Below are 15,249 nucleotides of genomic sequence, written 5' to 3'. Positions count from 1 at the left end.
ATTTTACCGCTTGCGACGATTTTGATTGACATGCGATTGACGTGAACAGAAAATAAAATTCAAAATTTGACTTTTGAATGTCACGTTGACAATAAAGGGTGATTTACATTGCAATTTTTTCAAGTGACAGAAAAATGGGGCGCACCCGAACTGCGGTCCAACTAGGGTCAGGTAAAAGGGGTTATAGTCGGTCTTACTAATCTCTGCGGTCAAGACCTCCAGAGGTGAATTTTTTTTATCAGTCAACAACACAGAATCTCACATAATAATATTTTCTTGTGAAAGTAACATGCAATTTATGTGTAATCAATAAATATTCTTTGTTGATGGAAAATTTGACTACCAGATTTAAGAGATCCGGCAACAACGTATCTATTCAAAAAATATAACCTTAAACTGAAAATAACCTAACACAAAAAGTGTCAATTTCCTTTAGGGAACTTAGTTATCACCAAAATAATGCCAAGAAAAACAGTAGATGGTCATAGCCAACTCGGTCCCAAAAAGATGGTGAATGCCTAATAAGTTAAATTTTCTTGACCGCAGTTCGAGATAAGATTAGAGACGAGCAGGTAAGTTAAAATTCTTTGACCGCAGTTCAGGTGTAGGATTATTGGGCTTCTGACCGCTGACCGCAGTTCGGGTGCACCGGAAAAATGATGCCCGAAATTCCGTGTCCTAACTGTACTACTTGAAATCTGAACATCTAAATTAAATGACCTTCTACAGAGATCCAGTATTGATTTAGACACTTCATCAGAAAACAATACTATTTTATGTTTACTATTTTTATTGGATTTTATTTTTTAGGCATAATATAAATATGTACTACAACGCTTAGGACTTGAATGATTATTTTGTTATTAAAACTCTGTGAATCGGTATTTTATTGTAATTTTTGGTGATTGTTAACTTTTATTTGGGAATTTCAGGTTTAGAAAGTTTTTACAGTTACGAAATAAACGAATTTGATGCAGAATTCACTAATTCTTAAAGTAAACCAGGTTGTGTTCTTGTTTTAAGATAGGTTTGAGTAACTTTTTCTTTTTTAAAACGTAAAAAGTACCTAACTTGTATTAATTTGAGTTAAGATAACACCGAGCATACTTTACTACTTTAGATTAAGTTTATCTCGCGGGAGGAAGGTTCAAGGTAAGATATTTATTTCCGGGACGATTTTACTAATTATAAGTAATGTTTATGTTGCTCTTATATGAAGAAAATCACAATAATATGTAGGTACTTACTAAAAAGAAATGAACTCTTTAACGCCATAATAAATGCTCCCTATTCAAAAATAACAACCATATTAGTGGTTATAAAAGCAGCAGCTTTAGGCCTTTCTCTATAAAATTATTTACTACTCTAGACTCAATAAATATCGCTTGATTTTGTTTTTCTCGTAGATTTTACAAGGACATGACTGCATTTTACCTGGTTTCGATAATTATTTTCCACCTTTAATAAATCGATTTGCTTGACCCAATTTGTTTAACGCTATGACCCCACTCAATTGAATATGTATGTGTCCTGTTCAAACACTTTGGTTCTGTCCTTACTCATCCTATTGAAACAATCTAAACAATTATAACTCGCAACATTTGTTTTTGTTATTAACGAATCAACTTATTTATGTAAATGATAATAATTGCGGTTATAAATTAATTCTGAAACCTTGTTTTTGCTTGTCTATAGTAATTTTCCAAAATAAGTTTGGTGCCAGCCATTTCGTTGACCGGTTCTTTGCTTTCGCTTATGTAACAAATCACTTCCGAAACAACTTTACCTGGAAAAACCGATATTTTTCTTCCACATGGGAAGAAACATGGGCAAGTCCATGGTTTAGTTGATGCGGAAATAATGCAACCGATATGAATAAATGACTGGGCAATTTATGCGCACCTCCATTATCACGTAATATCGGAAATGTTACACTATAATAGGCGAGTAAGATGAATTTATGGCCGTTTTTCCGGAACTGGAAATGATTTTCCAACTTTCTCCCACATCTTCGGCAAGCTGTTCGAAGTAGGTATGCACCGCTTTCTTCTCTATTTGTCGAGTAAAAAGTAATAAGAAATTTGCGACCTACGTAATTTACGGAAGTAACAACTTTGTAAAAAAAAAAACTATAAGTTTATGTTAAATTCTTAATTAAAAATTGTTTATCACTTTATTAGCATACCACATAAGTGTTTATTATTAATTATTATTATACAAAACTGCAGACCACAATTCCGCAGATACATGGTTGTAATGAGGGTTGCCTATCTTAGCTCTTAATAGTTTCCAGACTGAGACCGGGCGTGTCCCGATTTTTGTTCGTGGTACTCTGCCCGCTCATTGGCCGCGTTTGGTCCCAACTTTCCGATAAATAGGTGAAGCCAGTCGAAATTCGTTCACGCTCTAAACGTGGTTGTTTCGTTCACTCCTCTCCTCTAACTCTACAAAAAAGACTGCGGCTCCGTAAAAGCGAGCTGGACAAAAGACGATACTCTTCTTCGAGACGACTTGCTAATCGCGAGGCGGGACCCAACCGGCTCTTTCCAAGGTCACTCCGGCGTGGAAGAGGCATCGGTCCACACATCGGCCCCGAAGATGGATTCGACAGTTCGACCGCTCCAGAAGGCCGGTGGTAAAAAGACTAGGTTTTTCACAATGTTTACGGGATTTGAGATATTATTGGGAACAAATTATACTCGTATTTTATGAAATGGCAATTGTCTATTAGATATCAATATCAAAACCTGATATTTAACAATGTAGGTTTCACTTTCCAACTTACAGAATTACCTTTTGTTTTTGATGTATTCTGGGTCCAGTTGTTCCATTTATATGTAAATATTCATTATTTGGGTTAACATACATTATATCCATCCCACTTGTGAAATTAAACAGTCTCCATAACCACAGATAATAGGCAGTATTAATATTGAAAGAAAATAATTGAAACAATTTGTGGAAGGTAAGGTAAAATAGGTTACATTACTTAAGAAATACATTATCATCAAATTACTGAAGACATATTTCAACTGCAACAAGAACAAATAAGTAGCTAGTTTAATTTTCGTTTCAATATTTACCTAGATCACACAAAGCTTGATACTAAATCTCGTCCACCAATAAAAAAATGTTAAACCTCACATCTATCATCTTGTTATAAATTCAGTTTTTATCAATTGTACACACCACAGGAGAAACGTACTAAATTAAGTCAAAATGAAAATAAACCAATCAGTTTTTACTATGCATTAACAACTTTGAACGAAATCCACAAAATTGTAACTTATGCGATGGGTGGTTGGCAATAATGTGAGAGGTTAAGGTTAACACGGGTTAATAAACTTTACGCAGCTGAACCCAAAATAAATTTGAAAATGTAACTTAAACACGAATTCAATGATTTTAAATTGTTTTATTTGAGAACCTTTACATAATGAAATGGGACAGTGGCAATTACGCCAATTTATGGAAACAACAAGTACACCAACAATTTTTGTTACTTTTTGCATTTAGATTTGGATTATATTTTTTCATTTTATTTTGAATTACTTCTTGTTCAAATATGTTGCCCTTGCGGTCTTACTCAAATTCCAATAATTTTTTTGTATAATATTGAAATATCTACGTCTTTTTTGGTTTCTTTTAATTGCAACGACTAAATTTAAATAATTGAGAAAATCATAACCCTACTTTTCTGTTGATACCACTACTATCTGCACTAAACCGGGCGTTATGGAATTCCACGTAATAAATTTAACCACCAATTTAACCACTAAAATTCGTACCCGTTCATGTATTTACAAATCCATTGATAACGAAGCACGAAAAAAAAAATTACTCGATTAAAATACTCGAATGAAAAACAGTGAAAACTGTTAGTACTACAACAGCGGTCATTCTTTCTTCAAAAAAACTGTAAAGTTTTTATCGCACAAAAACATTTTCGCTCACTCTTTCGCTTCAATTATTATTGATGATTATCCCATGAGCGAAGTGCCAAATTAGGGATTAGAAAAATGTAAAAGAAATATTCGATTAAAGAAAAATCAATCCGCAAAAAATATTTATATTAATGAGTTTTGTTGGTGATTGAATTTATTACGTGGAGTTTCATAACACCCTGTATTGCCAAAACCCCATTTGTTTCAGATTGTGAATTATTTACTAAATACGTATGTCCAAAAATATGACCAGAACACATGCCTTTTTAGGTACATTGTTCAATTTATGTAAGTACTTCCAAAATTTTACAGTTATTCACGCAAGAGTACGAGCCTAACGTGGAAAACATGCAACCCAAATTACATTTCACAAGCACCATGGTATGTAACATTGTTTTTAATTACATGTTATGCCTGTGAAATCTAATTTTGGTTGCATGTTAGATTCTGTTAGGCTCGTAGGTACTCTTGGGTGAATAACCTTGTATAAATAATATTTTGATCATTGAGAATATAATCTATTCATTTTGATTGTGACCACTCCGTAGTAACTTTTCAGTTGCTAGGTTATTGATAGGGAATTTTAGATAACACTAAATCCAGTCGCAGTTGGCAACTCTCGGAGGCGCCATTTTGACAGAAACGTCACGCTCACAGAAAACAGAATGGAGAACGACTTGCGCAAACGTTTTTCGACGTACACTGCGCATATCTATAAAATTGAGTTTTGGTACAAAATTTTAGAATTCAAAAAGAAAATGCCACGTCGTCTTCTCAAAGTTGGGACCAAACGGTTAATATTGACTTGTTTCGAGACATTTATTGAAGCCAACGGGACAACAACTCACAAAAACGAACATCACCAATAAAGTTAACTCTATTTGTGCTTTTTTGTTGTACATTTTGGCTAGTAAGTGTTGTAGTTTTATACCTTCTGCCTTTTCATCCCCTGTAAATCTTTTTTTTGAACTTTCTGTCTGATTAGTTTTTATCTGAAAATATTTGTATTAATCAATGCTAATTGAAAGTTCTGATTACCTTTATACCAGGCATTTTTCGCGTTTGTGTTACTGCCAAATTACCATTTCCTTCGTTCTTCATTAATATCGAGAATTGCATGAGGTGATTTCGAAGTTTTTACGTTAAATAATCTGTACCTGGATATAACCCCACTTTTCAACAGACGTGATCACAGAATCAGACAGACGTTTTTAGTTTCTCCTACTTCAAATATTCATTTCCGTTATTAATATTGATAAATACATTAAAATCATTGCTTTACTACCATGTTCAAGTTTTGACAATTCTGACATTTTCACATCATGTTCACACCACACAAATATTTAGTGTAAAACGTATGCAGCACACAGCTAAACAGCGCCTACTATGTTTTTCGTTGTGGTCACAATCAAAGTGAATAGATAATACAGTGGTGTCATGAATCACTGCAGAAAGAGAAAGAAAAGAACATTTTTAGAAGTAATCTTTATTTGTATCTTTTTGAATAGTAGAACGTATAATATGATGTACATTTAGGGCACTAATTCACAATTTCAGGTTTTTTAACTAATATAAAAGCAATATGACGTTTGAAAATGATTTATTTAAGCTGGCTTTTACACTATTTCAAGATAAAGTTTAATCAGAACATAAAAAAGTGCTTTAAGATAGTGAGCAACAATAAAAAAATGTAAAGATACTGATACAAGACATTTAAAATACTAAATCCGTAGTAAATCTAAATATTTTAAAAAGTAAATGAGACATCGGAGGATAATTTTAGGTATTGGTCTCTACATTGTTAGCAAAAATTGCAAAATCACCGGAGGAGTTTCTAATGGTTCATTTTTTACAAAAATCGAATCGTATATTTCACATTTAATTCAGTTGTCTGACTTAGTGGTCAGTGATTTCTTTTAAAAATTTAGTGGACAATTTCTTTCTTTGCATTTAACAGATACTTTTATATTTTTGTCTAACAGCGTTATCTTACATCGGGCGTCGTAGATCATGGCATCTTGCTCATTCATCTTGTAACATAATAATACGGGGGCCCAACAACTACAAATACGCTATCATTATTTAATCAGTGAAGTTAAGCAACATCGGACGCCGACAATGTTTGAATGGGTGACCCTCAACCGCTTTCCATTGTAACTTCAATACTACATTGCTTCATTACTTCATTTTAATATTATTATCTGTGTGTGGATGTCGTGTAAAAAGTGGGTATAATACAAATTAAATGGTAGTATAAAATAAATAGTGATTTCAAAGGAATTATGTATTATTACTGGATATCCGTAACGAAAATAAAATCTGGCTCCGATGCCCCGCTCCCTTTTATAATAAAAAATAAATTGGGGAACAAAATCTTAATACAAATATGTTGTCGAGTTGATATTAAAGTTTCGCTAAAAAAATTCCTTGTGCTAGGATAGTTGCGGTTTATTAAAGTCATAGGTAGCCGGTGGAAACAGAATAAATCACGATTACTGTACTGTATTACTAATAATTCCTGTACAATGTACAGTCGCGGAATCAAAATTTCGGGCAGCATTTTTCTGTCACTTCAACAAAATCTCTATCAACCACCTTTTACTGTGATCATGACTGACATTCTAAAATCAAACTGTTCTGTGTCGATCACGCAGTCATTTTTTGATTTTTGAATTTGAGTTCATTGGACTGAATGTAATTAAATCATCGCTTTTACCATGTTGCCTACCCATTATTATGCCACAAATCACTATTTTTAATGTAGATAAATTAAATTGACAAAAACATGACAAAAGTAAAAAATGAGGTTATATTAACGTAAAGGTTGTGCTGTTAGAGTTTATAGTATGACAAGGCTGCCCGAAATTTTAATTCCGGAATTGTACATATCATTACATACACTGAGTTTTTTATTTCGCTGAAAAGATAATGTAAAACATAATGTAAGATGGTTATGTTCAGTTCTAAAGTAGACAAGTCAATTCATTTGAGATAGGCAACCAAACTTACATATGCATTAGCATGCATGTTCAGTAAAATAAAAAACTCACGGTATATATTATAGTATGTACAGGGTCATTATAAATGATTGTCCCAGCCTCATAACATAAGTAAGACTAGTATCGCCGATAGGTGGCGGTACTGGCGGTAGTGGAAATCTTTCTACTAGTTTGTCTAACGTTGCGAGGCTGGCGGCACATCCAAAATTTGTGTGGGTTTTCTACGCCAACTGCGATGGGACAATAATTTATAATGACCCTGTATATATATATGTATGTAAGATACGTATTTCATATAAGTATGGTACAATCGGATAGCAAAAAAAACTGGTACAGTATGTTACTATAGACGCTTCCAAAACTCACATTTTTATTGAGTTTTGGAAGTGTCTAAAGCAACACTATGTACCAGTTTTTTTTGCTAGTCGATAGTACATATACATATCTGTATATATTACACCCTGTACATATATATTATGTAAACTGTCACGACTGACAGTTATTTCTGAGATGCTGATCTCTGTGTTTTACAACAACAAATGGAATTTGTTGTAACCTACAGTCTCTAGTAGATTTGTTGGTAACGTGACTATATGCTCTTTATTTCCGAATGTAGCTCTGGCGTAGAGGTATCCAATAACTTTGCCTAGAATTGTGAAAAATTAGCGAAGTAGTCTTGATTTGAAAATTTTAAATTAAAAGAAATTGCCCAATCGTAACCCTCGTAAACACCATTAACGTTGTTTTCGCATAATGGGACTAGACATTGACGCTGTTTATAACCTCAAACTTAGAAAAACATAACCTAATTCAACAGACAGCTTTACTACCAAATTAAATGTACAATTTCCATGGTGTTCCATTATGTCAAAACAACGGGAATGAACGTGAATTAATGAAATATATAAAAATATAGAAATCCGTTATGAAATGAATTATTATTATTAGTTCGCCTGGAGTGCTAGAAATACTTTCAAAATAATTATGTATCTTAATTTTAGATAAACCTAGAGTTTCGAACAATCTCTTTTAAATTAAATATGTTTGCTATAATTTTCGTATTTTGCTAAAATATTACAAGACAAGAATGTTATTTTAAGAGTAGTTTGTCAATGAGGTAGTAATGGTTATTTTCTTTTTTTTTTACCATGTTGCAATCGAATGCCTACTCCTGCTCCGGCACTCTGACCCCACGGGGTGCTGCCTTCGGCATGTGGTCCTCCTGGACTTAGTAAATTTTCGCCAAACAAACCACCAAGAACACCAGCAGAAGCGTGAAAACCAAGAAAATTTACACCTATTGTCCCGATACCAAACGTAATCGGCAGTCTAAACTAAAAAAATACCTCAGAGGATGTAAAGATGAAATCAACCAACTTACCAAGTTTCCAATAGAGCTGTAATAATCTGATCCTATAAGTGGGACAGGTTTTGCATCTGTTATAATGGAGCCCACTAGTATTAAATAAAATAATTTGTACATTTCAACTTAGTACCCTTGAAATGTTTTCAGGAACTGGTAAAAAAATTATCTAAACATATTCAACAGACGGTGATAAATACAAATTTTGTGATAACAGTTAAACATAATCGTTTTGTTTTGTTTTTTGTTACCTATTCGCACACAAGAGATGACGTCAAGAAATACGTCCAGGAATAAGATTTATGCATAATGTGCGATAATGTTTAGAATTGATAATGAAGGTACGTCCCTTCAGTGTTACATTGTTAAAATTATTCAAAAACAATTAGGATTTAATATTCCAATTATTTGTTGGAGTTCTACAAACTATTATACTTAGAATATCATTTTAAAATTGCATTAGGTATGAGATAAAATGAATCACACTGTATCATAACGTGTACATATTTTTTTCTATTTTGCACCTATAACACAGTCAGTATAACACTCAAACGGGTTTCGAAAAGGAGCTCTTTTCGATACGCGGTTTCAGGAACATTTACTTAAAGTTTTAATGTTGGCAGTGACGACTCATAGTGAGTTGTTGCTAGGCGATCACTGCCTTTCACGACACTTTAAATTCAAATCTTACAATTGTTCGTCTATTTACCAGCTTTACCAACCCTCATATTTGCCAAATATAATATTCCTAGTATTATGTTTTGGACTTTTTTTAAATGTAAGGGGCAAAATAGAAAAAATATTGTATTATACTTGTTTTATAAGCCATTTTGTCGCACTTGTTTGCTTATAGCACTCGTCGCTGCGCTCCTCGTGCTCTAAAAAAGTCGTGCGACAAAATGGTGTCTTATAAAACTCGTATAATAAATAACTATTGTTTCCTGTATCCTGTAGCGTTTCATAATGTTACCACTTGTTACGATACGACTTTTGTTGGGCTTCTTTAGCGAAACCAAGTTATTGTTTTAAATTATTTTTATTTACAATTAAATAAATTACTAGGATTTACAAGACAATGTTAGCGGAATTATTGAAATAAATATTCAACACTAACCTAATTTTTCTACATAATCTACGACCGTGACGGTCGAAATATAATTGAGCAATGCACATAATTCTACAATTTATCACAGATTATCTGGCAACATTTCCTTTGCATTTATAAAAATTTCGAAACTTCTAACGACGCGTTCTTTCTATACTGGGCATAATTGACTTCGGAAACCTAGAACGAACTAACTGAAATATGCCTCGATTAATGTATTCCAACGTTACCTTCAAAGCGTCTTGCAACTCTATGTTGAACAATCTAACAAGACCTTTCAAATTCCTTCTCAGGATCCTATTAAACTCACTTCTAGTTAGTTTAAATGGGGCCTCCGTAGTCGTTGCATTTGGATCACTACTAACTGTGGTTACTTCAGTTAGCTAAAACCAACCGCTGTACATGCATTGCACTAAATTACTTCCAACTTACAGGAGCATTTTCCGGAGCGAAATTATCATTTACCAATCCGCTGACTTTGTTGATCGTGTTTTTGGTATCCGCCCATTGCTGAAATGTATCATTGTTAACAAACGAGTGGTTTCCAGGATAGATTTCGTACCTCGTAAACAACCGAAAATAGCGTCCGGATAAATCCGGGACTTTTTTTGATAAGTCTTTTATCTCGAGCAATTTGTTGACTAGAGGGCAGCTGGAAAGGAAAATGAGTAAATCTGTACAACATTTTTCCAAACCTACTTTATTTAATTTGGTCGGAGCCGACGACTGGAGTGCCAAAGCAAAACAGGTTGTTATTAAAAATAACAGGAGACTTCTAATTAATAATCTGTTCTGCATAGCCTGCAAGAGAAAAACAAATCAATTAAATTTGGATTGAAACTGAAACTGTAACTTTCTCTGGGTTTTTTTATTTTTTCAGATTGCATAATGACAGCTGTGGCGGCGGCGATAGTTGTTTGAATGGACGATTTAATAACACGAGCCAACCATTGTCGAGATGAGAACGTTTTTATGCAAATAATGTGACTGAGTTTTCCTGAAAAAAATCTGATCGTAACTAATTTCAAAAATCTTTCTCACTGATAAGGAGAAAGCTCTCGTACGTCAAAGGACACCACAAAACAACAATAACGATTATCAAGATCTCTTACTCAATTACACGATTTTCTCATCACGATATTACTTCAACTCAAATTACGCAAAATTTTTCTACTGAAGTTTACTGAACGAGCCCACCTATTTGTGGTGAATTACATAAAATTGTTTTATAGAGAAATTTTGCTAAACGTAACTGTGATAAGAATAATTCTGAATCGAGACAAATGCAACAAGAAAACAACTTTCATATCGGTCGACATTCAAAATTATGTAAAAGTGTCATAAGAAGGAAGCCGTATTACGATCAAACTTGCCATTCCTGTTCATTAAATAATTTCTTATTTAAGAAAGTTGCACTGAAGAGCATTTAATACCTAAATAAAAAATGAAAAAAATGAATGATCAATTTTGTTAAGTACTTGAATGGTAAAAAACGTTTTGGAAAACTTACAAAAATGATGGTCATAATCCTTATCTGTTCACCATATTTCACACTATCCACCGATTCTTGTCAACTGTGTGGTTTTACACCTTACCCACTGGCATTCTTTCGTAAGAATGCTCGAATAGTTATTACAGGAATTCTACGGTACTTGCCAACGAAAGTGAATTGAATAAACTTTACACGTCGTAGTAGAGTTTTCCTTTTCTGGCACAACCACCAATGAAGACGCTAAAGAACTGATTGAAAGCAACACGGAACGTGTAACGAATACTCTCGCTGATTAGCGGTAGCTTAAACGGTGATCTAACAAGCTGTTGATAAGGCAAATCGGATCTTTTAACAGAAAGGAGATGAAATGCTTGATCGACTTACGAAGCACGTTGACGACCTTCCATTATTATTCAAATAGCTTCGGGTAAGAAAGTTACATGGCGGGACAGATGTAATTGGTCAACAATGATATTGGCCAACAGGAATTTCTTTAGGAAATTTGAGTCACACAATTTGTGCATCATAATTAAGTACTTTGTAATTGGCTCCGATTATCAGGAAGTTGTATCGGTACGTGAAAATGGTCACATTTCGGATTACTGCCACCTAGATTTTTGTTGTTTTTGAGACAGCAAAGGTACAAAATCATTATAATCTTATAAAATTGATGGAAAATTGTTTAACAAAAATTGATAGTTGAAAAAGGTCCAATTTTTTTGCAGAATCATCTGTCTGAGGTATATGAAGTATAATTAGGCCTAATTAATCTGACATAATTAAAGTACGCTACGATCATTTTCTTAAACAAATATATTTCGTTGCAAATATCATAGTTTGATTGTTGCACTTTTCTAACAAAAACCTGATTGACTTCAAATACAACTTTCACTAACACTGTTGCATCAGGGTCAACGAAAGACTTGATCTTGAACCTTAAAATTTGAATTGTGTGAATAAAAATGAATGAATTGTTCATACATGTGTAACGGGAATTCACATGGTTGCATTCTTGAATATTTAGTAGTTTTTTATCCCTACAGTAAACAACACGAATGGATATACCTATGTATGCACGTTAGTCATGAAACTTTCAATTTTTTTATAGATAAACAATGATTCATTATGGTAGCAATAGAAATGCATTGGTTCTATAAATAACGTGCGATCAATTAAAAAAAAATCGAGTTACCTGGATTGTGCTATTCTGATGCTTTGATTGGTTAAAACCACCATTTTCGCCTACTCTGATTTTTTTTTTTTTTTGATCGCACCGTATTATTTAAATCTATTTATTTTTGCGTCATTAATTGTTTTCTGTTTTTTCGAAAGTAATTACGACATAATATTTATTGCAAATTGCGTAGTCACGAAGTAAACTAATAACTTCTGTGCCAATAACTAAGTTATTCATTATTTAAATTAACTTTTTAACATCACCTATCTAACGTCATTAAAATTTCGTCGAGTGTTTTATTTCATTTGGGAAAGATTAATTTTTGTATATAGAGTATTTCATTTTGAATAATAATTTTTACTGTTTCATGCTCTGTATGTTTTTCTGGTAAATAATGCATTCAATTGTATTTATAAGCGCTACCTGTTAAGTAATGATGTTCATTACCCACGGCCGTGAGTAAAGGCTTATTATTCCGCCTTAAGTATCTATAGGTTTATGACCAATCGCAAAATTACATCTGCAAATCATCGTGTCGTGTAAACTATAAAGTTGCGTTGCTTGAACGCAATATTCATATTCATGTGTCATAAACATAATTATTTTCATAATTTGTTAGTTTCAATACAATTTTTTATTCAAGAAAATAATAAATAAATTTGTGTAGCATTCTCTCGCTTGTAATGGCCATCACTCACTCCTATAGCTCGTCCCGCACAGTTCATCCACGTGGGTAATATTACACACTCGTTGGATAATACACTGGTATTAATTATTTTAACAATTTTCCTAATCTGTGTAGGTATACTGGAAATATTCTACTAGGTACATGGAATATGTATTATGAAAATTTCAAAACGTTACTTTTTTGCTGAGTTTATTGTATTGTGACATATTGCTTGAATAAAACATTCAGCTAAAAAATATTGTTTTAGGAAAAGTCTAGTAACTTCATACATACAATTAATAATAATTATTGCGTAGAGTCCATTTCGTGGTTACTCAAATATGTGGATAGTTCACATAACATTTACAGAAGCAACGTTATGAAACCAAAAGAAAAAAGTAACAAAAACCATGAAACACACATCATTATTGCGGTTTCTAATCTTTACATGAAGATGGTTCACTTCGTTTATTGTTCAACCATTTATTATAGTCACACCTGAAACTTTCAACAAATAATCACTATAATTATGTTTCTGTTTGTTTTCTAAGTGCGTTATTTTGACGATTGATAAGCGTCTCGATTTATTCAACACAAAGTTTTTGTAACACAAAGTTGAATCTTGACATGCTTCGATAACTGAAATATCTACCCACATGTCCAATTATGTAATGACTTGCAAGTGTGCTACAATTATAACGTAATAAAAATAATAGATGAAACCTTGAAAATTGAAGCTTTTACATGACACATGCATTAGAATAATCATTTGTAAAAGTGAATAATAAAAACACGTTTTAGCAACATGTGACCGATAATTTATTAACATCCATGTTTGCAAAAAAATTTCACAACACTTGTTAAACATGTCAATTTTACATTCACTTTATTAATGTAATTTTGAGACGATCGATGTGTTCAGATCTTTCACAGTCACCGAAATGGTAACAATTTAAGAGTTCCATGAAAATGTTTTCGTGTTATTTTCAGTCGAGAAAGTTATTTTTCAATTAATATGTGTATCTGTGATTATTATGTGACGGTATTAAGCCTGCATAATTTGACAGACACGATCAGCAGTAGAGGAAATTAAATGTCAAAATTCTGTAAGCGTATAATTTAATTATTATTATTAGCTAATTCTAATTCTTCCTGTAGCATAATCCAAAGAGAAATTATCGAAACTAAATTGGATACTTTTGATTAATGACATTTCTAATTAGCTATTCATATGCAGACCTACTACCAATTCTATATCCCAAATCCATTGACAAAACGATTACACAACGTTGAATTTTGTTTTATCTGCTGTCAATACGTAATGTCAACTTTTTTGACATTTATTTGAATGTCGCACGTGTGTGGTAAAGTGCCGTGCAAGATGAAATCTTTGTGCGTTTGTTCTGATTTTGCTGGTATCAAAGCAAAACAATAAGTAGATACATTTGCTGCAATCTCGATGTCTGAGGAAATACACCCTTTGCCTCTATAGTGTATATCATCTACATTTTGGCACTGGTGACAGAAATGAGAAATGTCTTCAGCCTACTACTTTGTGTAATACATTTTTTTTACATTTAATAAATATTTTCGATTTCGTCCTACGGATTTGTTGAATTTGCAGCTCGATTTCACTATCATCGATGGTAATAATCACACTTGTGTTATAGCTGATAATAACTTCATATTATGATACACCATGGGTTATCAATTTTCCAATCGCGTCACGTTACGATACTTATATAGTAAATTACTTACATAAATTAGTAAATTAATTACTCATATTTATCCTAGAAAAGTGAAATATTTTCGAGTTAAATATTTGTAATGGGTGCAGTGAACGTGTCCACAAAAAGGTATGTTAAATTCTTGTTATATAATAAATACATTCAAGACACGCAACATGCAAACGTTTTTCATATAGACAGAAAAAAAATAGACCACTTACTTTAGTTTCAAGTACAAATCCTTTCTAATCCTTTAAGAATTAATGAAAAAAGTACGCGCACACTGCACACATGCACGCAACATAAAAGTCGATGCCGGTATCGAAACACACACCACCACTCAAGAGGATTGGAACACTATTAACCTTCTTTTAGTAAAAAAATATCGTTTGTCAAATAAGTCAAGGCTGATTGGCTCACGTTCTTGCATAAGACGGTTGAACAGACATAATGGAAGATAAACATTGCTGGGAATGCCGGCCACTGGTCAATGACGAATGTGTAGAAAAAGAAAAGTCAGTAGAAACAGAGTGGTGGTAAGATATCGTCGCTCGGTGAGATTGTTTTCACAAGAATTTAAATGGCCCTCTGCAGTGTGGAGAGCTTTTGTGGATTCCCATGCATTTATTTTGTAGTGGACTTTCCCAAATAATTAGGGAATTTTCTAAAGAATTTTTTATCTCGTTAATACTTACAAGCAATTAGTATTCAAGTGGTCTCTCAAATAATTTAATAGAATTTACGAAATTAGCGAGCGTCAAGGATTTTTATTAAC

At 32.9% G+C, this 15,249-nt stretch overlaps 1 protein-coding gene across 2 annotated transcripts; it reads right to left on the bottom strand.

Annotated features, from left to right (window-relative positions):
* Positions 1 to 9,323: 9,323 nt before the first annotated feature.
* LOC138132553 (uncharacterized) lies at positions 9,324 to 14,941 on the bottom strand. 2 transcript variants are annotated; one of them, XM_069050104.1, is made up of 6 exons: positions 14,696 to 14,941; positions 10,111 to 10,212; positions 9,974 to 10,063; positions 9,844 to 9,921; positions 9,642 to 9,794; positions 9,324 to 9,591 (listed from the first exon to the last, which is right to left on the bottom strand). In XM_069050104.1, exons 2-6 carry the CDS (start codon positions 10,207 to 10,209, stop codon positions 9,526 to 9,528), a joined length of 486 nt encoding a protein of 161 aa, XP_068906205.1. In that variant the 5' UTR covers positions 10,210 to 10,212; positions 14,696 to 14,941; the 3' UTR covers positions 9,324 to 9,525. The 2 variants fall into 2 exon arrangements, with proteins under 2 accessions (XP_068906205.1, XP_068906204.1); XM_069050103.1 differs by lacking the exon at positions 14,696 to 14,941 and adding an exon at positions 10,922 to 11,518.
* Positions 14,942 to 15,249: the final 308 nt, after the last annotated feature.

This window comes from Tenebrio molitor, chromosome 6, assembly GCF_963966145.1.
Source record: "Tenebrio molitor chromosome 6, icTenMoli1.1, whole genome shotgun sequence".
Classification (NCBI taxonomy): domain Eukaryota; kingdom Metazoa; phylum Arthropoda; class Insecta; order Coleoptera; family Tenebrionidae; genus Tenebrio; species Tenebrio molitor.
This window is presented reverse-complemented; position numbering and strand designations above follow the sequence as displayed.